This window comes from Lygodium microphyllum, chromosome 4 (assembly GCF_053477565.2).
Source record: "Lygodium microphyllum isolate KBCC chromosome 4, Lygodium_microphyllum_v1.1.10, whole genome shotgun sequence".
In the NCBI taxonomy this organism is placed as follows: domain Eukaryota; kingdom Viridiplantae; phylum Streptophyta; class Polypodiopsida; order Schizaeales; family Lygodiaceae; genus Lygodium; species Lygodium microphyllum.
In genome coordinates, this window is record NC_141138.1 from 136550923 (window position 1) to 136577734 (window position 26812).

General features: G+C 37.9%; 1 protein-coding gene and 1 long non-coding RNA gene across 3 annotated transcripts; one reads left to right on the forward strand and one right to left on the reverse strand.

Annotated features, from left to right (window-relative positions):
• Positions 1–965: 965 nt before the first annotated feature.
• LOC148037668 (uncharacterized) lies at positions 966–18401 on the forward strand. Of its 2 annotated transcripts, none has more exons than XR_015690796.1 (4): positions 966–1183; positions 1873–1995; positions 2136–2445; positions 13921–18401. It is a non-coding gene; the product is annotated as an uncharacterized LOC148037668 (long non-coding RNA). The 2 variants fall into 2 exon arrangements; XR_015690797.1 differs by having other exon boundaries at positions 13924–18401.
• A 534-nt stretch (positions 18402–18935) lies between these two features.
• Positions 18936–22146, reverse strand: LOC148037669 (putative indole-3-pyruvate monooxygenase YUCCA5). The gene is made up of 4 exons (XM_087676616.1): positions 20498–22146; positions 19818–20066; positions 19589–19711; positions 18936–19445 (listed from the first exon to the last, which is right to left on the reverse strand). The coding sequence occupies exons 1-4, from the start codon at positions 21182–21184 to the stop codon at positions 19245–19247; spliced, it is 1260 nt and encodes a 419-aa protein (XP_087532742.1). The 5' UTR covers positions 21185–22146; the 3' UTR covers positions 18936–19244.
• Positions 22147–26812: the final 4666 nt, after the last annotated feature.

The following is a 26812-nucleotide window of genomic DNA, read 5'->3' on the forward strand; positions in this document are numbered from 1 at the left end:
AATAAAAAGAGAAACTCAACTCTTTTTTATAGTATATGTGAATTTCTACATGGTTTTTGAGTATATACCCATTGCATTCATATGTCAACCATTAAGCATATCATTTCATATGTCTAATTAAAATAGAAAGTCATCTCTCTCTCTAGAAAGAAGGGATATATATATATATATATATATATATATATATATATATATATATATTCAAAGACTCACCTTTCCCCTTTTCATGATCATATCCTATGCTAAATTGAAAAAGAGAAAGATAGAGAGAGTATTTGGTATTTTGCATGCACGCACGCACGCATGCATGCATGCACGCACACAGACACACACACACAACCCATAATCAAAAACTACACAACTGCGTGAAGCATGATGTGGTTATGTAAAGTAAACTTAGTTGCACATGCACAATAGTTTGCACCCTCATTGAGAACATACATTTTGGCCCAACACAGAAGGAAAGCCTATACCTATTAGAAATTCATAGGAGAGAGAGTAAGGAGCTAGGTGAGTCAAGGGCTATGAGGGTCTACTTCAAATGATAGAGGGGATTATGGTGTTGTTCACATTTATCAAGAGTGCTTGTAAGTGAGGTGACTGGGAATGATCTATGTGTGAATGAACTAGGTGCAAATGAAGTTTGTGTGAATGATCCATGTGCAAATGAACTAGTGTAACTAAACATTGGGTGAATGATCTAGGTGTGAATGAACTTTGTGTGAGTTGTGTAGGTTCAAATGATCTTTGTCCAAATGAACTTTGTGTGAATGAATTAGGTGCAAATGAACTACGCATGCATGATCTAGATCCAAATGATCTTTATACAAATGAACTTTGTGTGAATGAACTTTGTGTGAATGAATTAGGTGCAAATGAACTACGCATGCATGATCTAGATCCAAATGATCTTTATACAAATTAGCTATGTGCAAACAATCTATGTGCGAATGAATGATGTATGAATGATCTATTGTGAATGAGCTTTGAGAAAACGATGCACGAGTGAATAAAATTTGTGCAAATGATCTTTATGCAAGTAAACTAAATGCAAGCAAATCAAGGACAAAGGAGCTAGTGTGAATGAATTAAGTACAAAGGAACTAGTGCAAATGAACTATGTGCAATGACACTAATGCATATGCAAACAAACGGGTTTGATCGAGCTAGTGCAAATGCACTTGTGAGTGTGAATAAATGGCACAAGTGAACTAGTACAAATGAAATAGTAAGCGTGAGATAATGGGTACAAATGAGTTATGTACATTGTCAAGCGTTTTTTCAAAAATCGAAAACCCTTTTATAAATTGTAGATAGGTTTGATTTTTTGTAGCTTAGAAGTTTGCATGGCTGTTTGTTTTGTCATTTTGTAGTTGGAATTTCTCTGTTTGTCAAGCTTAGAATTTTTTTTGGTTATTTTGTTTGATTTTTATGAGTGTGGAAACTTGATAGCCTGTGTCGAGATTGGAGTTTTTTGGAGACAATAGAGCTAGAGTTTGCTAGTACTTGCCGAACATCTTGAAACATGTATGTTTAGTTATCGAGAATCTTGCACATCACACGGATTATGAGTTCACGAGCACTTCACACTGCACTTGGGGGCTGTCTCCTAAATTTTTTAATCATTTCCATGCCATGGGTTGGGTTTATGCACAAAATCCAAGAAGTAAAATTAATGTTACAAAATCCAAGAAGCAACTTCAAAGTGGAGAAGATTGAGACAATAAATTAGAGAAGGTTGAGAAGGTCATCAAAGGATGGGAGAAGAATGCATTGCTAATTTTGGCCAGCTAGCTCAATTTCATCCACATTAACCCACCTTACATACTATTTTTTTTTGTTAATGTCATCTTCTTTTTTGGGCAATGTCAGGATTGTTGTTTGGTGTGCCAATTCCAACATCATCGAGAGAAGAGCCCACGATGACTTGAAGAGAAGTGGACATTCAGCAAGTGGCAACCTCTCTTTCACTCCTAGAGAGCAGCATTCTACAAGGTAGGTGTGGCATCCTTACTAGAGTAAAAAGACCAACCCCTCAAGAATCTAACATGGCATGTAAAGAATATGTTTTGAAAATCTTGGGGCAAGACAGCTTTGTGTAACTATCAGTCCAATTTGGGACTACAATATGATAGGGTGGAGACGGAATGAAAGCTTCCATGAAGTTAAACCTGCAAGAAGGGAGCCAAGTTGCCGGAGAGAAGAAGGCGTTGAATGCAAAAAGCAAAAAGCAAAAATGATAAAAACTCAACGTATGATGATGTGAAAAAAACTACACAACTAAAGAGAGGTGCAAAGGGCCCTTACCCTTCTTTTGTAATCCAATTTGTATCTTATCTGAGGTGAGAGTGGAGGGTCACACGCAATCAAGGAGACATGTTGTGATGGATTTCAAGTTGGAAGATGCAAAGGTATTCAACATGTTGAGTTTCAACCTTTTGCAAGGTATGGAAAGTTATTCACTATTGTTTCGATGTTCGTATTTGATGCTCTATTCGAAGTATATCATTGATGATTTTTTGAGCTACAAGAGGCTTAGTTGTTTTCTTTGGGTTCATGTGTTTTCTAAGTTGTGTTTGTGAAAGATTAAAAGTTTTTGTTTGGTACTGTTCATCAACAAAGTCAATACTCTATCCAACACTCCTTAACGTCTCATTATCGAGTTGTGAGTGAGGCTTAATCTCGATCACAGCTCGCTTAACATCTCTTTTTTGGTGCCCCCACTGAGCTGTGCTGAAAAACTTGACTTTGTTAGAGATTTGTGGATTGATTTCTAGTTTGAGATTGTTTTTTGATGATCAATTCATTTCCTGAATTTTATGGAGAAAAAGGAGAGGATCCTCACTGATTCCTCGAAAAATTAGAGCTTGGATATATTATTCGATGCATAAGTGACGCAACCCTGAAACTTCAAATTCTGAAATTCCAGTTGTTGTGGATGAAGGTCGTAATTGGTTTGACGATTATGAAAAAAATCTCAGATTGAGAAATCCTCCTATTTCTATGGAATATGAAGAACCAAGTAGGCGTTTCTAAACCATTTTAAGGAAACTGAAACTTCTCAAGACCTTTGGAGAAAAATGGAAACTTGTCAGAAAAAAGAAGACCAGACCATATAATTTTTTGCCTTTAAGTACACCAGACTTTGGGATTGTTGGAATGCATCTTTACGTCTAGGACAGAGAATACAAAAAATGTTGAATTTTGTTTTTTGGAGAAATTACAGGGAGAGGTGAGAATGAAATTGGAATATTAAGGAACCAAGTACTTTTGAGGAAGTTGTAATGATTTCCATAGAAAATGAGAGAAACTTTAAGAAATTTAGAAAGAGAGAATCATTTAGAACACCTAACATTGAAAAGAGAGACCAAATTTGGCAAGGGAATGCACAAAGTTTTCAAGTTCTAACAAGACAAAATGTTGAATTAGCATTGGAGGTTGAGATAAGTTTTATCAGGTCAAATGTAAAATATGAGATTAGGAGCTTTGAGAGGAAGACCTTGGGGAAGATGAAGTGGAGGACTTGTAGGACAAACCAGTTAGGAAAACATAGGAAGTGGAAGAGGATATTTTTGAAGACCAATGGTGGCTTATTTTTCTTCTGGAGAGTTAGGTCATGTAAGCCCAAATTGTCCTTATCCACCTAGAGCAAGAGGGGAAATGTATCCTTTATCTCAAAACTTGCCTAATAGACCAAATTACTTTCGGATAGAAATAAAAAATGATTCTACTTCTCAAGTTCCTAGGTTGAGTGAAGAAGAGAAAGGAAAAATATCATTAATTGAAGGGGATGCAATGGTAGTGGAGAATAAGAAGAGGAAGATGCAGAAGAGAAGAGCACACACAATGTAGGTGTTGTCCAATTGAACTGTTAGCCTTATTGCACTATCATATTATATATGAATAAAGAATGGGTGGTCACAGTGTACACAGGCAGGCCCAAAGGCCTTTTACCCCAACAACCTCCCACTAAAAGGCCAATGTGGTTGGGGGAGTGAAAACAAAGAAAAGAAAAAAAAGATAAGGTGAGAAATTATGACATCTCACCCAACGCCCAATCAGAAAGCGAGCTGTGCAAGAAGTGTTGGGAACCTGTGTAGAAGAAGAGTCAAGCATCCCCGAGTCCATGACATCCAAGAGATAAGTGATCCCACAACTCCATACAATGGAGCAATCCAAGAATGCTTCACATGAATCAAACACAACTCATCAGTGCACGGCTCTAAAGCATCAGAGTTGCAAATAACATCAGCATGGTGCATAAAAGACAGCGGAGAGTAGTCAAACTCTCTAGAGTCAATCACTGAAAGAGAGCCAACATCCCAGACACTCATCCAGCGGGGTCTCAAGACTACATGTGGCCTCAGCGAAGTGGAAGATTGACTTATGGATGGCTATCTAGCCTGCAAAACTATAAGAAAATGACTCTCATGAGCTTGCAAGGGGTCTAGCTGACCACCAACATCCTGACCCTGACTCCTATGCATAGTTATGTCATCTAGGCCAATAAGTGCCTCATTTTCAGCATAAACAACTTGTTGTAATGACACTATAGTTGTTGTAAAATCAGCCCATAAAGTGTACTGAATGCTCATCAAGAGGCCTGAGAGGTGTCTGCATCTCATAAAAGACAGCATGACGGCTACGTATGACCTGCTGGGCATCCAAATCCCATAATTTGTAGGCCTTAAAGTCACCATCTCCATAACCAAGGAGGATACATCTACGCGACATAGGCTCATGTGGCATACATACAAATGCCTGGTAGCCAAACATCCTCAAATAATCATAGGAGGATTGCATGCCACTCCATGCCTCATGGGGCGTAATACCATCCAAGGTCAAGCACGGCGTCTTGTTAACCAAATAGACTGCCGTCATAAGGGCCTCAGCCCAAAAGCCATAAGACAACCCAATTGTGGTAATCATAGAAGGAACCTTTGCCTGTAAGGTCAGACACATGCCATGAGTAATCCCATAATACCGTGGGCATAAGAAATCAATGCCATACTGCTGAAAAGAGGTCCAAAAGCTAGGAGAGAGAGCATGACTCTCATAATCCATCTACAAGTACCTAGGCATGCTACCAGCAGAATCCATAAACCTGTCAAGCATAACTGCAACATCCTCAATTTGCACTAAGCCAAACACGGTGGGTAGCATGATCAACAAAGGTCACAAAGTATGATGCTCCACCAAGTGACTGGGAAGGCATATGCCCATACACTGTACAATGAACAAGATCTAGAGGAGCATGCCTCGTACGATTGCCATAACCCAAGAGGGCTCTGTAAGGACCAAGAGTACAATCAAGGCAAGCATCAAGATCTCTCTATGGTGCATATGGGCTAGGCAATAATGCCATATTAATGCATGTGGTATCCGGATAACTGCAACCATAGAATCTCCCACATGAGAGACATGCATTGGGTAATGAGAACCAACTCTAGAACCTTTGGCCAAAACCAAGCAACCACGACAGATCTTCCATGACCTATCTTGAAGAGAAATAGTATATCTTGCATTATGCAGCTGACTGATAGAAATCAAGCTCTTACTGAGCATGGAAACATGTAAAACATCCCTGAGTATAAGAGAAATCCCATTAGGCAAAGCTAGGTGTATATCCCCTATACCAACAATAGTATACGACTGCTCAAGGCCCAAATCAATACATCCGTCAACCTCCGTGTAAGAAGAGAACCATGCTCTATGAGGGGTATAAGACTGTACCAACAATAGTATAAGACTGCTCAAGGCCCAAATCAATACATCCGTCAACCTCCGTGTAAGAAGAGAACCATGCTCAATGAGGGGTAACATGACAAGATGCCATAGAGTCCAAAAGCCCGCATAGGCCTGATCACTGAGCAAGTAAGCTGTAGGGAAACAAGATGACAGGAGTATATTCTCAACTACATCATCATGGGTGTCGCATGTACCTCACCACTACTAAGAGTGGTAACACCTACTGCATCTGCCGTATATCTGACTCTCTGCTCATGTCGAATCCGTCTCTGTCTCTCGTGCTCTCTAATCCATCTAAAGAATTTTCTTTGAACATGCCCAAGCTTCCCACAATGGAAGCAAACAACATCTAAAGTAGAAGAACCTGTAGAAGACAACAAGGAATCCAAGTATCATGAATAGGGCTATCCATAGCATCCACGGAGCTCAAGAAGTCAAGGGCTATCCCAATGGAGGGAACTTGCTCATAAAGACAATCATCTCCAAGTACATCAATGATAGAAGCATGCTACAATGGCTCATGAAACCTCAACAGACGGGAGGACATACAGGCATCAACCAAGGATGCAAAAGCTCCCACATGAAGAAGATTCGTAGTCAACTACATGACATAACCAACCACAATACGGTAAAGCATAAGACATCTATCATAAGAGCATATGGTATTCAACCCATAACCATAATGGCAAACATGACTCTATAGTACATCAGACCACATAGTAGTATCCAAGTCAATGCAAGATCGGTAAGTGGCATAAGATCTTGCAATGGTCAAGCTCCAGGAGAAGCCCAAGTATCTGTACAACAACATCCAAGTAAGTGGCTCTGTAAAGTACATGATAGTAGACAAAGTGCATAGCTAGGTAAGCATCAAGAGGAATTGCTCTTTGACTTGTATGGGCAAAAGCAACCCAACTAGCATAGAAGCTAGGCAACACAGAAGCAACAAAGCCATAATTGCTAAACCCAAGCACTATCAAGAAGTCCGCTAATCAAGGAGTAATCCATAAAGAACCAAGCATCAATGAGCAATGAAATCTCAATAACCAACTGCCAAGACAATGGAGCAAGCACTGCTCAAAACATGTATCTGCATCCAAGTAAATCCAAGATCCATAATCGGGGCATTAAGGGCCAAATAGCATCCAAGCTGCATAAGTGATAAGCCAACCAAATGTAAACTACTCCACAAAGTTCTCAAATGCAAGTCGTTTCAATCCCAAACATCTGCCATACTATAACTGAGCCCAAAAGCATCCACATCAGACACGAGTCTTGTAATGGGTAGCATGGGGCATAAACCTTGTCAAGTGAAATGCCAGCTACAAAGAAAATGATAGTGAACCAAGAATTGAGCTCTACTCTTTAATCAAGAAGTATCTGGGAGCATAAACATCAAAGTGGCATCATCCAAATACATCAGTATATCATCCCGAGTAGTTGGGAGCACCCGTAGACCATAGGCATAACCAAACCGGAGGTAAAATAACCTGTCAACCAAGGTAGCATAAATCCCAACCAACAACGAAGTGTCCGCATCTAAACCAAGGCTCAATAGTTCTCAAATAGCATATCCGAGCATAAACCATGATGACCAAGCATCAATACATCCAACAAGACACCCGAATGTTAACAAAGAGCATTATGTATAAGCCGTCCCCTAATAAAACCTTGTTGCCCAAACAATATACAGTAGTAAATCCATGCATAAATCGAGCTATAGAAGCTCAAACCAAGTCCCAAAGCATCTCAAAACATTGGGCAAACATCCCCAAAGCATTTGGGCATCAAATACCAAGCCTCAGGAGTATCACATAAGCTAAGAGCATGACATTTTCTTGTTGTAAATCAACTTAGATCTGTTACAGAAAATTTTGTGATCAGAATTTGGAAAATCTAACATCGACTTTGCGTGCCAAAACCCCAAGTTAGACTCTTATCTTGCCTAAATCAAGTTCTGGATGCCCGAGATATGAGAAAAAATGGGATTTTTGAGCTAGATTTTAAAATAGGCGCAAAAAAAACGTGAGCTGCTATTGTGGGCCCTGCTAGTTATGCTGAGGATAAGGGGGAAAATGGGGGCATACAAGGTGCCCAATGAAGCTACGGAACACATGCAAAGAGCCTATGAGGGCCTGGGAGAGGCAGGAGATGAAATCTTACCTCGGGGGGAAGAAGCCATGGCTGGCATTGAAGTTCCAAGCTCTAGGTCTTCAATCCAGGCTGAAGTAATGTCGGGCCAAGCTCCACGATCAAGATTTGATCCAAATCTCTGATACCAGTTGAAGGGGATGCAATGGCAGTGGAGAAGGAGAAGAGGAAGATGTGGGAGAGAAGAGCACACACAATGTAGGTGCTGTCCAACTGAACTGATAGCCTTATTTCCCTATCATATTATATATGAATAAAGAATGGGTGGTCACAGCGTGCACGGGCAGGCCCAGAGGTCTTTTACCCCAATATTAATTGTGTTCTTTTAGAAAATTAGAATGAGGAAAATAAAACTGTGGATGTAGTGCTTGCAATAAAAAGAGAGATACTGAGAGAGATGAACCTCAAACTAGTATTGTTGGTGAGGAAAGAGAAAGAAAAACAAAGAGAGGAGAGAAGAAAATAAATTGAGATTACCTAGGAAACATTATCATGCTACTAATGTTCCATTGGGAGAAGGAGAGAGTGACTATGACCCTAAAAGGGATATGATGGATAAGAAAGCTGATATATCTTTTGCTCAGTTGATGGAGTTGTGCCCTAAGATGAGAGGAAAGTGGAAGAAATTAGTGAATCCAAAGTTTAAGGAAAAAAAGAAAGGAATAGTGAGAGTTTTGAGTGTAGAAGAGTTGCGTGATATTTGCCCTATTGTTGATGCTTGGTATATGAATTAGAATATAGGTAAAGCATATATTGATGGAGGAGCGCAAATTAGTGTGATTACTCATGCATGTGTAGAACAGTTTGGACTTCAAATTATTGAAGAGTCAAGGGTTCAAATCACACTTGCTAATCATGCTAACGTTAGGTGCTTAGGTATCATTTAGAATTTGGAAGTGAAGGTTTATGGTGTGTCTATGAAAATTGATTGTCATGTTATGCCAGTAGGGTTGGGAGATTTTTCGCTTATATTGGGTAGACCTTGGCTTAGGAAAGCAAGAGCAATAAAAGATTGGGGGAAAGGAATTATAACAATTTATGAATGACTGAAGAGGGGTACCAAAGAAATTTGACATGACGTCAAGAAAGGAATTAGTGAATGAGGATGACAAAGAGTGATAGTTTTGAGGAAGATGATAGTGGGGATGAGAGTTCAAAAAGTGATTTTGATTAAGAGGTGTCATCTATTGCAGTTGAGTTAGTTAATCTTGAGAGAGATGGGGAGAGATAAGAGAAATGAGAGATTTCTATTGAAAGAGCTCATGAAGAGAGAATTGAGGAGGATTTAATAGATGACTGTATGGTTGATATGGGCAACAATGAAGAAGAGAAAACTTCATCTGAAAGTCTTGTGGTTTCTTTAAGCTCTCGTGGAGTTTTTGATGATGTTTGTGATGACTTTGGTTGGGGCTTTAAGGAGCATGAAAGTGATATTGATGAGGATGTGAAAAGAATTTTGAGTAAGGCTATGAAAATGATTGAAAATTTGAGGGAAGAGAGATCTAAAACTCAAGGCAAAGATTTTGAAAAAGATTTTGAGGTTGAAGTTGAAGAAGATTGGACAATTGAGTGTTTGGAAAAGGACCCTTAATGTGTTGCCTAAGGTTTCTATTTGTAAAAGGTTTCTTGAGTTTGTTTGTGAGAATGCTATGGAAAAGGTTGACCATTGTGATTGTGGAATTGAAGAGATGAAGTTTTATTTGCTTGAAGAGATGAGTACTTTGGATGGGTGTCTTGTAGAGGTTTCTTGTTTTGATGAGTTATATTAGGAGATGTCTCTGTTTAATGTAGATGATGGTGTGTTTGGATGTTTTGTAGTGATGGAATATGTTTTTCTAGTTTTTTCTGGGATGCCTGAGATCTTTATGGATGGAATGGAATTGGCCAACATAGAAAGGGTTGAAATGTTGTTCCAAATCCCTAGAATTGTCATGTTTTCCCTTTGGGAGGATGGAAGGGGTATGTGGATTGTTGTGGATGATGAGATGTTTTGCATTGATAGTGAGGGTTGTTTTAAGAACTTTGGATTTGAAAATTGTGTGGATTTTAATTGTGATGATGACTTTTGTGTGTTCACTGAGAAGTTGCTTGAGAGTGATGTGCCATTGATTTTTTTGATTTTTGAGTTTGAAGAACTCAATGATGGAGTGTGATTGGCTTATAGATCTTGCATGGTTTTATGAAAGAAACTGCTGCACATGAATTTTTGCAGACTATAGGGAGGGATAAATATGTCAAGCATTTTTCAAAAGATGAAAATCCCTAGAAAAACTATAGATAGGTTTGTATTTTGGTAGCTTAGAAGTTTGTGTGGTTGTTTGTTTTGTTGTTTCGTAGTTGGATTTTCTGTGTTTGTCTAGCTTAGGATTTGTTTTTGTTATTTTTTTTAATTTTATGAGTGTGGAAACTTGATAGCCTTGGTCGAGATTGGATTTTTTTTTTGACACGATAGAGCTAGAGTTTGCTAGTAATTGTCAAAAATCTTGTAATAATTATGTTTTCTTGTCGAAACTCTTGCACATCATGGGGATGGGTTTACAAGCACTTCACATTGCACTTGTTCTATGCACCACACTCAGGGGTTGTCTTCTCCTAATCTTTTTAATTACTTCCATGATGCCATGGGTTGGGTTTATGCACATTTTGCACCATCATTGAGTACTAGCATAGCATGAGGCTATTGCAGTTATATGCAGTAAATCTTAGATGCACACAAAACTGAGAGAGCACCTTTCAAAGAGCACACGTAGTTTCTTACATGTATGAGAGTTGGGAATTTTCATCACCAAGTTAGGAACATTTGGTTGAGTGGGAAAGGTGGTTGGGTGAGTTTAAGGGTCATGAAGGATGCTGTCAATTGTGAGATGGGTTGTTTCTCTGATCAACATCTTGAGGACCATCATTTTTTTGAGCGACAAAGAGAATTTGGATGGGAGGAGCGAAGTACAATGTTTTCTTTTTGTTGAGTGTTGAGAGGCGAGATTAAGGATTAATTCTAATCAAGGAAATATGTTTGCATTTTGCACGACCCACTGGCACATGTAGATAGGCTAGGCACTATTTTTCCAGTGCATCCATAATTTTTGTGTGAAGCGTCACTTGTTTGTTTGCATCGCATATATCCAATTCGCATCTCTTCTCAAATCATGAATGATTGGGAATTGCATACATATATTCTTCCTAAGACACAATGCATGAACAAAGGCAAGTATATCTGAAGCAAAAAAGTAGTCTCCAAATACTCAAAGGGTGTATACTTTATAAATGAGTTTATGGAAGAAGGCATGAGGAGAATTCTGAAGAAGTTACATAAGGGATGGCTTTCATCCAATGGTTGTCATATTTGAACAAGTCCTTGGGGAAGGGAATACTGTTACAGTAGAAAAGCAATTCAGAGTGAATTAAAGGATTGAAAATGTTCTTGATATTGATGAAGAAATAGAGGGGATGATATTTGTGCACACATTACTCATGATTTCATTGGAGTATTGGAGCAATTTAAAGAAGTTTCATTTGTTGTTTAGTCATTCAATGATCTTTATGGAAGTATCCTCACTTTTAAAGGTGATTGAAGGCTTTAGCCTCACCATAGATCATCTTGAAGATGCCTGGGAAAATAGAGGTTCTGCTAGCATAGGAAATGGTTATTGCAAAACAAAAGTGTATTGCAAGTCATGCAAAAAATATGAAGCTCATTTAGCACAAATCAAGCAAATATTTGGATTTGACTAGCCAAGAACTTGTAAGCATAAGGGATATTAGTCAAAGAAGATGTTGAATAAAAGCTTAAATCGATATTTTCAATGGGCATGTGGAGGCAGCCATAAAGACTACAAGCAAGATTAATGTTACAAAATCTAAATTGCTAATTTCGGCCAGCTGGGTCAATTTCATCAACATTAATCCACCTTACATACTTTTTTTTTTTGTTAAAGTTGTCTTCTTTTTTGGGCAATGTCAGGATTGTTGTTTGGTGTGCCATTTCCAACATCATCAAGAGAGAAGAGCCCACAATGATTGGTGAAGGTCTGGATGATGTACTCAAAACCAAGATCGCAGGTGGAAAAATATTGCTCTAAATGCGGCTAGCTGAATGCATGATTAGTCTTAGCGTGTAGAATATCAAGTGTTGGAGTTGTGCTCACTAATTTGATTCACATTATATCATAAGGGATTCTTTATCAAGATCAAAGGGGCCATGTTGGTCATATGGTTGATGAGTTGGTTGCCAAATAAGAAATTCTACGAATTAAAGTTAGGTAAACGGGGGAAACTTGGAGAGAAGTGGACAAGTGGCAACCTCTTTGGCACACCTAGACAAGATAGATGTGGTGTCCTTACTAGAGTAAAAAGACCAATCTCTCGAGAATCTAACCTGGCATGTAAAGAAGATATTTGGTGATTCTTGGGGCAAGACAGCTCTATGTTACCATTACTGCAGTTACGAACTATAGTATGATAGGGTGGAGAAGGAATGAAAGCTTCCATGAAGTTAAATCCTCAAGAAGGGAGACAAATTGCTTGAGAGAAGAAGGCACTGAGTCCTATTCATGCAGGAGCACCAAGAGTAGAGCAGCTACTTTAGGGCTTCATTCGAAGGCATTAGATTGTGAATGTAGAAGGTGGTGCTAATATTCAAATGAGAAAAGAAAATGTTTTTTAAAAGCTCCAAAGTAATTCGTTCTTCTTAGCAATTAAAGCTTTTTAAGCTTTATAAAAAGCAAAACAATTAAAACTCAATGTATGATGATGAGGAAAAAAACTATATAAAGAGCTAAAGAGAGGTGAAAAGGGATCTTATCCTTCTTTTGTAATCTAAGTTGTTGATGCCAAGAGGTGTATTCCACGATGGATTCCGTGAGACCACGGTGGATTTCGTGAGGTTTTGTGGTGGATTCCGTAAAACTATATTTATTTGTTGAGGCTCGTACACAAGGTGGATTCCTTGTGCGAGAAGTTGACGGGGATGCATGTTCTTTTCTAGTGTCATGTTAATTTAATGTGCACGAGGGTGACTCCACAGTGGGTAATTCCACAAAATACATATTTAAACTAATGGACGTTTATGAGTTTAGAGTGCACTTGTATTAAATTAAGGTTAGGACAGAGTTCTAACCTATTTATTTATTTTGTAGCTGAAAACTGCTAGGTATTCTCTATTGTTTATTTATTTTATTTATAAACAATTGTGAATGCTTCAGTTGATGTGTAGAGCAAGCAGCGGTGGCTTTGGGTAGCACTGGGTGTTAGCGTAAGTCTAAGCGTAAATTTTATTATTATAATTATTACTCTATTTGTAAGTTATAAGTTTAAACTTCTTTAGTAATAATTATATCATTGTCCTTAGTACTATTAATTAATTTATTTTTAAATATAGATTATTTTAGAATATGAGATTTAAGATATGATTTTATTGAAATAAGCTTTCTTTATGGAATACTTGCTATTTTCTTAATGTGGTTAAGTTTAGAAGGCTTTTCTAGCTTTCTTTATAAAAGCAATAGGATCGTGCACAAAACAGGAGAACATGGCAAAAACTTAGTTTTTTCAATTCTCCCTTATCGGGAATCAGAATTCAGAGCTTCAAGAGTCATTTTGAGGGTCTTGGCATGCTCCGGATGTGATGGTGATGTCAAAATGCCAACATTCATAGCACAGAATCTTCTACAGCAACTACAGCATGTTACAGGATACCTCTTGACTCTTAAAACTCTGTATTTCAATTGATATCTGTACTTTCTTTGTAATTATATGTAAGATATATATGCAAATATCCATGTAAAACTATAATATATAATTAAGGATGGCAAACCATGGCTTTTGCCATGGGGGAGGTTAGGCCTAATCGTGCGTTTTTCTCTTGTCTTTCTCAATCTATTGAGTTATTCAAATCCTCTTATGTATTATAATGCTGTTTGTATTTAATAGTTGAGATGTTTGATTTATTAGATTTTTCCACTAAATTCTTTGTTTATGATTGAGATTTGATTTGCTAGATTTGCCACGTATTTCACTTTGCAGCAGTTGTACCTTATGTGAGGTGAGATTGAAGGGTCATACGCAAGCAAGGAGACTTGTCATGATGGATTTCAAGTTGGAAGACACAAAGGTATTCAACATGTTGAGTTTCAACCTTTTTGCAAGGTATGGAAGTTATTCACACAATTGTTTTGATGTTCATATTTGATGCTCTATCTGAAGTGTATTCTTAATGATTTTTTGAGCTACAGGAGGCTTAGTTGTTTTGTTTGGGTTCATGTGTTGTTGGAGTCATGTTTTTGAGAGATTAAAAATTTTCATTTTGTGTTCGTCAGCAAAGTCAATATCCTATCCGACACTCCTTAACTTCTCATTATTGACAAGTAGTGAGTGATGTTTGATTTGGATCACTGCTCACTTAACAACGTGTGTATGATAAGAGGGGTATTTAAGATGAAAGAAAATAAGGAGAGTCAAAAGCAATCACATTAGGGATATTTAGACTCACTTTTGAGCCTTATAAGAATTTTATGTCATCATCTTATTAGAAACTAGGCCCATTGATAACTATATCCATTGTACCTCAAAACTATATCATGCAACATATCATCGGAAAGGTCTTGATGAGATGACTCTAGCACACCAAACTTCAACAAATTTGGAGTGTATGTACTCAATATATGGCCTCATATCGAGCACAAACTAACCTCAAAAATTCCATAATAGTATCCTCACCCTAATTTGTCCTCATGGAATATTCCACAGAAACCCAAAAGAGGTTAAAGGGCCTAAAATTGAGTCCAAATCTCCCCTAATGACTAGATCAAATAGCATCAAGCAATAATCAATTAAAAAATGGCCATGCATTTTATTTTTTCATGTTGAGTTTTTTTCCTTTCGGGTTTTTATCCCTTCTCTTTTTTAAATATACATACAACCAAACAACTATGATAAGCATGATATATTTTCAAACCACAATAATATCATACAAATTGTTCAAGTAAGAAAAATTTGAATTTTGAGTTTTGTGCTTTGTGCTTTGTGTTTTGCATTTTGCAATTTAAGTTTTATATTTGTTAAGTTTTTCTCAATTTTACTTCCTAAGGACATGCAATCAATCATTTATAGCAAATCCTTTCTAAACTAGCCACATGTGTTTCAGAGTTTGTAAGTCACAAGTATAGACGATTGATACACCATTGATCTCGTCTATGTAAGTAGACAATGCTCCTATTCTATGACATGACATAAGTTTGCGAACCTAAGCAATTGCACCATCCCTAGTTCCACCAATAAAATCAAAATTTTGGGCTAAATGCATAACACTCAAAACATTGGACTTGTTGACTTTTGTTCCTTTCAAACCTACAACTCATTGCGATGATAATCTCTCACCTATTCTTCTTAACACGCCGCTCTAACTAACTATGCACCCCCCTCTCCATCATAAGAAATGAAGAATATAAGACTAGCTTCAAACTGTAGTGAATTACAATACAATAGATATCATTAAGGTACTATTAATTAAGATTTAGGCATAACCCGATGGCTTTTATAGATAAAATGCCCACATAAGGCATTATCAAAAAAAGTAAGCAATGCATTTGCTATAGGTTTAATTGCTAGAGAATCCTTTAAATCTAAACACATTCAAAGAGATATTTGAGGCATGCTACATATGGATATCTTATGATCCAATCCGTTCTAGTACCCTTTAACACAATACAACATAAGCACCACAAAGTCTAAGTCCATTCCTAGAAAGTAGAGCAAACCTCCAACAAATGTAGGAATGGACATTTTATCACTTAGACTTACTACTGGAGTGTGAGTATGAGTACATGCCTCTAACACAACACAACAGAAAGGGACTAATTCTAGTATGTCATTTCTAGAGTATGAGACATGCCTTTAGTAGCCTTCAAGAGAATATATCATAAGCCACAAAATTAGAATCCATTCCTAGAGTGTGAGCCGACCCTCTAACACATGTAGAAATCAATGTTTAACTACTTAAACTTACTATTAGAGTGTGAGCATGAATAGAAGCATTTAACACAACACAAATACAAGAGATTAGTCCTAATATCCAGTTTTTGGAGTGTAAAGCATGCCTTCAAGACAAAAACTAAAAAAACTTTAAAAATCACATCTAGGTTGTTGTGGGCCTTTAAGACAAAAGCTTTCAAATTATTTAAAAATCTTGAAGGACCATATTAATACACTCAAAATTTTTATCGAATATTTTTTCAATGGAAAATGTTTTGTTTGGAAATATTTCAATCGAAAAGAGTTTTATTCGAAAATATACCTATTATTATGCAAAACCCCAAATACTACCATAATATACATTTTGAAATTGTTATTTGGGCTCAATGCAACTACCTAACTTTTAATATAAGATAATCCTTCAATCAGAGGCCCCTACATAGTAGTTTTTTATAGTAGCAAAAGAATCATGCCATCAATATTTCTTTCTATAAGTTTAGAACTTGGTTGAGCATGGTTGTGTAACTTTTGATTCTTGAAAAGAGGGCTCAAATTTCTTATCAAGACTCATAGTTTATGCATGGCCATGCGTGTTGATAGTGGAAGGAAGGGAAACTATAAATGTTGGATCTTAAGTATGATTGAAAGTTCTAAGGTTTATAACATATACTAAGCTTTCTTAAAGGGATAGAAAACATTATTCTAGCAGTATCAAGTTTCATGAAACATCATCACTTTGGCCAAATTTTCATTTTTGCATCATCGGGAATCTTAGTCATGAGCTTATTACATTTAGAGTTCCTATTACATGAACGATAGCTCCTTTCACCATTAGAGTGGAATGCTAGGTAGGCACATATATTCATTCTCTTCATGCTCCTCATAACATAAGTTTTGAGCCGTTACTATGATTTTTAATTGCCTTTTGTTCAACTATAAGAAGTCAATAGTCATCATATCCATCCATAGTTCACCTCCTACACATATATATTGCTTTGTAAGCCTTCTCATTTTGCAAAGATACTATTTAGAGTGTACTTAGAAAATATAGCACAACTTCCATATATGTTTCAGGATCTATTACAAACAGTTTTACCTTTGGTTTGCCCCTCTTCACATGTAGCTGATAAACTTGCTCAACAATGTATCGAGATATGACAAGTCAATTAAGCCGACATACATAATATGTATTTCTAGAAAAAAAAGCATCCCTAAATATTGCTCTAAGTATAGTTGATATTGATTTGTAATCATCCACTATGGCTCTTTATAGCTTACACAAGTAAATTTCTAATTGTATGCATCACTATATGGCAATCCTTTTGCATGGGTATACCTAGAGGAAACCCTAAATGTCATCATGGTCAAATGGTATTATGAAAACTCCCACTTACATGGTTTCTCTCTCTACAAGTACTATTTATCAATCCTTTTATAGCTTTAATCTTGTACATTTAGTCAAACTTTGTCAAATAAGGTATCCCACTTGGTATGTTACCTCAAGACAAGTGTATTGTTAATGGGTTTAGCATGATTAGTGCCCCATCTCCAACCAATATGGAAACAAAATCAAAGTCCTTCATCATAGAATGTTTGTCATATTGGAAGGTATAATAGTCTAATGGCATATGATGAGATGGAAAACCATCCATGCTATTCATGTTTTCATGCCAAAAGTTTTCATTTTACTTTTTCCTCCCCTCCATTGAATGGGTTGGCCATCACCAAGCTTAGAGTGAGAAGATGCATGCCAAAGACCATTTTTTTCAAAACATGTCCCCTTATGTGCTCTAATTTCTCGATGTTGAAAGACACAATGCAATAAACCTACAAGATGATTCATAGAGTTCACAGAACATGTAACTTTATCGCTTGATGTTCAAAGACACCATGCAACAAACCTACAAGATAATTCATAGGGTTCACAACGCATGGAATTTTATCATCCACAAATACTTTGGTATTTATATTTGCAATACCATCTAGACACAATGTACAAAAGACTATTCAAATGTACATGCTTCTCTACTCTAAATTTCTATAACATCACAATGGTCAAAACCACTACAAAATCAATGAGTCTTCTTGCTCAAGATGACATCCATTATGTGCACAAGGCATTGCATGTATCTACCAATTGTCAAGTTTGGTCTTTTATTCTAATCATCTTATCATGAGAATCATAAAAGGACTTAACTTTTCATGATGCTTTTTTTTCCAAAAATTTTATAGATTATTTTCAAACTTTGGTATTTTGTTAGTATGTAAAAGGGAGAATGTTTCTACTTTCAATCTTAGGGACAAGAAGTGACATTTTCAATATATTATTGCAACAAAACGAGTGTATGATTTTATATAGAACTACCACCTCGCATTTTGATGTTCCAAATCAAAATAGCTAGTACAATCTTAGCAAAGTAGGTATGTTTGATGCAACTACTTTCCTTTTTTGTATACTCATGATTGGACCTAGAGGGAAACCCTTAAATGTAGCCTACTTTTGTGGGCATTTCATACCACGAGTTGCTTTTGAGGGAAAGATATTGAATGTAAAATAGCTTGAAAACTAGATTTACTTTTATTTTCCATAAAATGTGTTGCTTTAAATTTATGCTATTGATGACCAAATGTACCTCCATAAACAAAAAAAAACAAACGATTCCTATTCATCTATTCATCTAATGTATTGTACACCATCTTGATAGTTCAAAAAATAATGAAAAACAATCATATTTTCACAACTTCACACCATTATGATAAAGATGCATGGTCACTTTAAAAGCTACTATTGTGAGGGTTCCCATATAATGTTTATTTGGAAATAATATGAAAAAATATTCAACGTCATAAGTTTGGAAGTTCTTTTCTAGAAATTTGAAAGTGTTTTCTCTGTATATAATATAGTTCAAAAGGAGACTATCCTACATGTTGATATTCAAAATCCTTCTTTTGAATGTATTAAAGTCTTTTTTTCAAAAAACATTATCATTGACATCAACTTGGATCATCATAGAATTTGATAACATCATGGAAGCTACCTTACATATTACATCATCACTAGGGTATGATTCAATGAGTGGTCTTCCAACAAACTAAATGCCATGAGAGCTAGCATTTAACTATTTTTGAGTTAGTAATGCTTTGAGACTATGCTTTGCATGATTTCTTTTGTAAGTTCTTTGAATTGAGGAGATAGTCAGCCTCTTTGCTTCAACAATTACCACACAATATTTACCCTTAAATCACTGTTGCTGTGAATTGTGGAGATATGAGGCATATATTCCATTTGGAGTGGCATTCACACCAAGAAAACATGCTACCTTGTAATAACATTAATTACTCGCATGATTTTACAAAAAGGTAAGCGGTATGATAATTCAACTTTGATATGTTGATAAACTGGTACAAAATCTCTCAAACTCTAGTTGAATGTCTAGGGCTATCCTTTGAGCATCAATGCATGTGCCAACAAGCCCCATCCCCGACATGCCCACAGTGTAAAGGCCCTTTCTCCCTTTCCATCCACATGTGCTTGAAGGTAAGGGAAGACCATTTGTGGTGAATTGGTCCTCTTCACCCTAGAGAGAACAAAAGCATTGACTATAATTTCAATAAATGGAAAACAAGAACTGGCATGTTTCATATGCTTAAACCATGATATTTCGTAGGGATCCCTCATAATCACAAGAGGTTTTACTTGTTCTAATTAGAGAGAACTTACCACAAGCCAATCCCTAACATTGCTTCTGTAGCCCGTGGCCAAGATGACCGCATCAAAGTTGTCACTCTCGCCATTAGTGAATGTGGCACCGTTCTGTGTGAATGTCTTGATTCCAGGATAAACCTGAGTTGTAGGAAGATTACGAGTGAATGGAAAGACACATTGTAAACGTTACCTAGCATGCTGGCAAAGTTCAAGTGATGGGAAAAAGAGAGAATTATATAAGCACCTTGATTAGGCCGGTCTTGATGAGATAGAGAGTGCCGATGTCAAGCACGGGGGTTCGCCGAGCTCTGTTTTTGTGGGCGATGGGCCCGTCTTTGGGCCGGGGCAAGCCACATTTGGCAGTGTTGCTCCATTTGCACCACGCGCAGAACAAGAGAAGGCGGTCCGCGAGCCAGACGGGGAAGATCTTGACGAGGGTGGAGATGATTGCGAAGGTGGACTTGCCTAAGATCTCCTGCGGCAGGACGTGCACCTAATACAAGGCAGAATGTCAGTTCTCTGATGAGTGGGAGCAGAGCTCGTGTATACTGCATAACAATACATATAATACCCACGTCAAGCATACATGTATACAGACGAGAGGGCGTATTTATTGGTTCGATCCCTAGAAATGTGAGTGCTCCGATTAGCGGCAGCAGAGCAGCTCGTGCGTAACATATATAGCTAAGCACGTGAATCATATGTGTACATAGATAGAGAGAGCGTACAGTCGGTTCCATCCTATATAATATAGGGTCGTTAGACGGGGAGTATATTGGGCAGCTAAGCTGGGACGACAATGAGCGAGCTGTGTGGCGCGTATACTAGAATTGGACTATGGCAATGATCAGCGAGCTAGGGAGCTGCACTATATGTAATATGGCTTTAGTGATGCAGCAATGCGCTAAGGAGATTAAGACTTACTGAGTTGCGGACGACGATGGAGGCCTGCGCGCCCGACTTGATAAGGTCGAGGGCGATCTCCATGCCGGAGTTGCCGCAACCGACGACAAGGACCTTCTTCCCTTGGTAGAGGCAGGCGTTCTTGTAGGAGCGGGAGTGGCATAGGTGGCCCTGGAACTTGGGCAGGCCCTCGATGCTGGGCACCACCGCCTCCGCATTCTCGCCCGAGGCCACCACAAGCCACAGCCCCGCGTACTCGCGGACGATAGCATTACTACTATTGCTATCCGTCGTCGTCGCCGCCGCCGCCGCCACCGTCAGCACCCGCCACACGCCATGCTTCTCGTCGAAGCGCGCGCTCACCACCCTCTCGTTGAAGCGCGGCTTGAGGCTGAAGGCCTGCGCGTAGCCCTCCAGATACTCCACGAACTGCGCCCCTGACAGGTACGTCGGGTAGTCGTCCGGCAGCGGGTGGTGCGGCAGCGTGCAGTAGCGCTTGGGCAGGTGGAGGTGTATCCGATCGTAGGTGTTGTGCTTCCAGAGGGACGCGATGCAGTCTGCCCGCTCCAATATCAGGCTGGGGATCTTCAGCTTCCGCAGGCACGCCGCCACCGCCAGCCCCGACGGCCCCGCCCCGATGATGATCGGCCCGCTTGCGAAGCACAGGGAGTTGCGCGGCTCTTCGTCCCACATGAACTCCAGCCTCATGATAGAAGCCCTCTTTCTCTCTCTCTCTCTCTCTCTCTCTCAGGGCGCGCGCGACACACACTCTCTCACTCACTCTCTCTCTTTCTCTACCGTTGCATCAATCAATCCCTCTTGCTCTGACTACCCTCCAAGCATTCTCAGCAGCAGCAGCGGCTCCACGCCTAACTCTCCTGCACTCGCAACACTCAAGTCCGAGCTCTACATGCTTATGAAGACATTGCTCAATAATCTCACAATTGTTGCAATCGACGGCCTTCCCTAGAGACAGTTGATGGACTGTCTAGGCCACTATCTCAACCTATAGGTCTGTCTCAGGCTAATCTCTGCGTTTTCTGATCAGGAGCTTGCGACGTCTATCCTCTGTGTATGCGTATCTAGCTGCTATTCATCATCATAAGCATGATAGAACTACAGTACTATTTATGGTCTATCTACCAGGTCTTGATCATATACAGGAACGCAATACAAGGGTGGCTCTTCCGTTCTTATATAATCTCAGACTCACCCATGGATATTAGGTGCGAGATCAGTTACATCAGTCTCAAGCCACATGCAGCCAGCAGAATAGCTCCATACAAATGCGTCGAGCCGCGTACACAGACACACTAGCTAGCTAGTGGCCTATACAAAGTGTATAGCTCAATTAAACTACGCTTGTGTTTCTTTTAGTTTTTCTAATGCGCCGTTTTTTAAATCCCTCATTCGGGCTGGAAAGAGACCTGCAAACATAAACAACCTAGCGCATGAAAGTGAGAAGCACCAAAGCATAGTAGACAACATCCTTTCGTTCTCCCCATTCAATTTCTGTAACAAAAGTTGGATTCACATCTCTTGTTGTTCTTCTCACCTCTAGAACCCGATTCCGTAAGACCACATCAACTATTAGTAATCTCGAACACAGACTACTTGAATATCCCATATGGTGGCAATGGACCTTAAAGATTCATGTTGAATGATCATGCCTTAGATACGCTTAATTGAGTTCAAAGTCACAATCCCCATGCTACTCCGGAAAGGTACAAAGAAAGGAAACATTCCATTTGTAGCTTGCCTCAAATCATTCCATGCATACCCAATGTACACTTACACCATACATGTGGAAAGTGCTTCCACTCAAAGCACTATCAAAGTTGGCTTTCCTTACATCCTATGTGAAATAGGTCTCTATAGATTTGACTGGACTTGGAGCCTCAATGTGCTTCCTAGTGAAGAAACCTTGCATACATGTCATGTTTCTTTTCCAACCTTCAGTAGACCCATGTGGTTTGGATTTTGGACTAGAAAAGAAAATTAAGGTTACAATTAGAATTCGAAGAATGCTTCACTTGAAGAGTGTAGAACAAACATCTACAATCATGTCGATGATTGTAGGTAGGATGAAAGAAAGCAATAAGCCACATGAATGCTATGCTTAGTAAAAAAAAGATGAAACGATCAATTTGCGAGAACACTTGAAGATGTTGAAGTTCGTCATGAGTCATGTAACACGGCCATAAGTTATGACCCAAATATCATGTATCCATGTCCACATTAGCTATTTGTCATCCATGTTATAATTATGGGCCACTAATGAAGAGAGTAGTAATGCATAATATGTGAAAGAAAGGTTTGCAACCTAGCAATAGTTTAACCTAAGAAGATGTCATTGCCAACATAGTCCACCCTATACAATGACAACTAAGGAATTAATGTTGTTTTATTGTTGTGAATGGACTAAAATTTCCTAGATGTTATAGATTAGGTATCAATAAATAGGTTGTATTCCCATCTGAAATGGCTTATACAATATCCATAACTACTCATAATGCTTAAGAACCATAAAACTATCATGTAGATGTACCCAATGTGATAGTCTACCTAGAGAATATCCTATACCTTGCCAAATTAATCCATAGGGGAGACAACCAAAATTGGATCACTAGTCCTATGGATCTTTTATTGAAATTAGGTCATTCCTCTATAGTGAAAGATTAAGTGTTTGAAATCCATCCACTCTATGTGGAGATGAGCTTTGAATCCCTTTTTGCAAGATCCACTACACAAGGGAGAAGTTACAACAAATAATAGGCATTCAAATATAAATGTTTAGGATATGGGATCAACTAACTGATATGGCACATCTTATGCTACTCAAGGGACTTTAGTTTGCTAAGCTTGGAGTCCTTTGTGAAGTTAATTCATACGTTGTCATATCATGGTAAAGACCCTTCCAATGATGTTCCTCATCCCATGATCTTGTTAAAAAATTCATGGGACCTTTGGTTGAGTCATTCTTCCACCCTATGAAACCTCTAGCCAAATTGGTTGGATGATGTAGGCCTCCATAAGCTCCTTACATGGATAAAGTGAGACCTAGCTAATGAGTTTATCTCATTGTTCACATCAAGATATGTTGGTTAGAGTGACGCCTTCTAATATTTTTAGATCTCAATCTCATATCATGAGGAATTAAGCTCATCAATTAGACATTACCAGTATATTTCCATGTACTTAACTTTGTATTTACCCATAGCAAAAAAACTAAGTAGAGACCTTCCTAATGGTAACACATGAAGAAATATTCTCATTTTTTGAGACTACTAGTGCCATCAAGCATTAGACAAATTTATTCACTCCAACCATGGCAAGACCCAATCACAGGTTTCTTGGATCTTTTGCAAACATGAAGTAGATACTCACAATATTATTGTACACTATGTTGTCAACAAAGATGCTCATTAGATTGTTCTTGAAGTATCATGACATAAATGAAACGATGCCTTTACACTTGATCATATGTTGGATGCATGGTGTACATAGATATTACCCAAATATATTTACCAACACTTTATCTCATTGGATTTACTTATGGTATTTGTCAAACCATCCTTTGGGTAGTTATTCATATCTTTAAGGTAATTTCTACAAAGGACATAGTCCATGGAACAAGCATGGATGAAGTTGCAATCCATAGCTAGTATATATAGGGACAACTTTTTACCATCTCGCGCTTCTTAGATGGCATGTGGCATATAAAATATATGATTCCTCCATGATTCTTAGTAAAGTAATTTTGGGGCATTTTAGGCTTGGTGCTAATGCTATCCATACTAAGTAAAAGATGCTCAAAAGATTTCAAAGCACATACTACATATATAAGACCATTGTGACTTGTGTCACTCCATCCACAAATCAATTTTAGACAAGTTTCCTAAATAAAAAAGCTATAGATTTGACATCCTTGATAGATGAAACTTGATACTTGATAAGGGAATTTGGTGAGTGACTAAAGGTTTGTCAACTCGTCCTCTTGAAGAATTTCCAAGCCTCAATCAAAAGCAAGGCAAAAAACCTATCTCAACTTAGGAAATCATGTGTTTCTCATTACAAAGAATGTATTTTAAAACATTTCAACAAAAGCCAAAATAGCTCCCTCTGAATGTTCAATAAGGGAAACTACAATCCATCATAAAATCCTCCTAGGTATTGTTATCGTAGAGTTCATCATACAACTCTTAGGTATATGAACTTTTTTATGCATGAATTTTCATCCATACTTTGATCAAGGTAGCTTCTTATTGGACTTTCTAATTTCTTTTAACCTCTTAGGAAACAATCCTAGAGCTTACTTATCAAGTTACTCTAATAGTTTTGTCCCATCCTCTCATTCATGGCTTCATGATTTATGTTGTCGAAGGGCAATTGTGTCAAGCCACAAATCCATAGAGGGTAAGAAGTGAAGCAAGATGGAAGAAGGTTTGCAATTAGCTCCAAGTGATTTTCCTTATGCAATGTAGAAGCACAAGCTTAGTGAAGACAAGTCGAGCTCCTAATTTAATATTGGAAGATCAAATAAAAAACCGATTTCATCTTCCAAGACACTTGAATCATCAAAACATACTCTTTTTGAATGTCAGCTTTGGTAACAATGAACTTTTAATTCTTGAAACACTATATTAGGGATTCTGGAAATTTCCATGCACTTTGGGAACCCCCAATATCTTTATTATTTAACCACATGGTCAAATCTTGTTGTCTCACTTAAAGGTGGAGTTTATCCTAAATGCTATATGAGCTATCTTCCAAAATTTCACTTTCAAATATGGGTAAAGATTGAGCCAACTGGTCAAATATTTGTCACTTATTTGAAGTTGGGACTTGGAAAATTTCCAAATTCTCTAATGTGGTGTTTTGCTGTTAAGAGAAGGAAGAATATTAGGCTTTAGATTATAGGAGAAAGAAGGTTAAGTAGTGTGGAAGAGATTTGAATGACATTTAGATGTTAGTGGTTATATGTTCATAAGGAATACTTCAAATATGATAGAGAGACATTAGAAAAAAAAGAACTCACAAATGGGCCTTTTAGCCCCCCCTCTCTCCTCCTTAAAACAAGGAAAAAAGAAGAGAAGAATAGTAAAATAATCATTCTCTCTCCTCACTTTTGCAATCTCATTTTGCCTTTTTTATATTATCTACAAAGATATACTCAGATTCCTTCTCTCTTCTCATTCAAGAAGTCTTTTTCAACCAAATTTTATATTAAAGAAGGAGTTATTTACTGGAGTGTGGTGCTTCGTTTTCAATGCAAAATGATTAGTAAATATGAGGTAATTGATTTTTAAATCGAGAATAAGGAAAATGAAATTTTGAAAGTTCCTTTTAAGATATTTTGTGGATTTTTTATATTCTAGCTTTTGGTCAAAAAACAAACCGACTGGTCAAATTTCGTGTTTTTGGAGATTTTTTTGGAGGCAAAATAGAAATATCTAAAATACGAAAAGTCTTGGACATCCCTACCCTCTGAGCTATTTTCCCCCATATCTATACTCTCTCATGGCTCTATTGTGACCTCTTCTCTGTGTTTATGCAACCTTCATTAACAGAGTGAATTACTTACACCCTCCTTTCCCTTGGCACCTTTGTGTGCCCCTATGTGCATCTCCACTCTACCTCTTGTGACAACCAAGGAGGCTTCCCGTTTCTATTCATAGTAAAATGAATACAGGAAAGAAGGAATTGCATATTGAGGTAGAGATTGAATATGCCCCATCATTCAAAAGAACCTAGCGTACCAGTGTCAACCCTCAGGTTTTGCAGAGTTACATGCAAATGGGATTGAAACATGTGGATTTGTGGGTTGATGGGAGAATCTATCCAATTGACCCCTTAAACAATAGACCTCCAACTTTCTCAAGAATCAGAAATTTGCTGAATTATGTGTGCGAGGGTGAAAATGGATTACTCGGTTATACTAGGTGGCTCAATGATCAGGCGTTCAAAGTATTTACAACTTGCCAAGCAACCATAAAAATTGCCATGATGTGATCATTGCACATCAACTTCATATACAATAGCTCATAGGACAAGTGGTACAACTGAATGACATTGTAATTCAACAAAACAATCAAATTATTTCAATGCAGGACACTATCCATGACATTGGTATCTCATATGAGGAGGCAAATGCACAATTCGACAACTCGAGAAAGATCAACATTAAGCTAACATAGTAACGCAAACGAAAGAAGAAGCCAATCAATGAGTTAATTGTGAATAGTGGCCAGTGAAAGTGACGTATGAAAGCATATAAGGTAGCTCAGAAAGAGAGCCTAGGTGAGGGTGAGATTGAATTATGTATTAGTAGATTGA

What these genes read in the sequence shown, in the direction of transcription:
- LOC148037669 (XM_087676616.1), bottom strand. Translation starts at nt 21,184, where the DNA reads ATGAGGCTGGAGTTCATGTGGGACGAAGAGCCGCGCAACTCCCTGTGC. An exon ending in CCATCGTCGTCCGCAACTCA is followed by an intron (nt 20,067 to 20,497) that starts GTAAGTCTTAAT and finishes GCCTTGTATTAG; the next exon opens with GTGCACGTCCTGCCGCAGGA. An exon ending in ATGTTAGGGATTGGCTTGTG is followed by an intron (nt 19,446 to 19,588) that starts GTAAGTTCTCTC and finishes TGTTCTCTCTAG; the next exon opens with GGTGAAGAGGACCAATTCAC.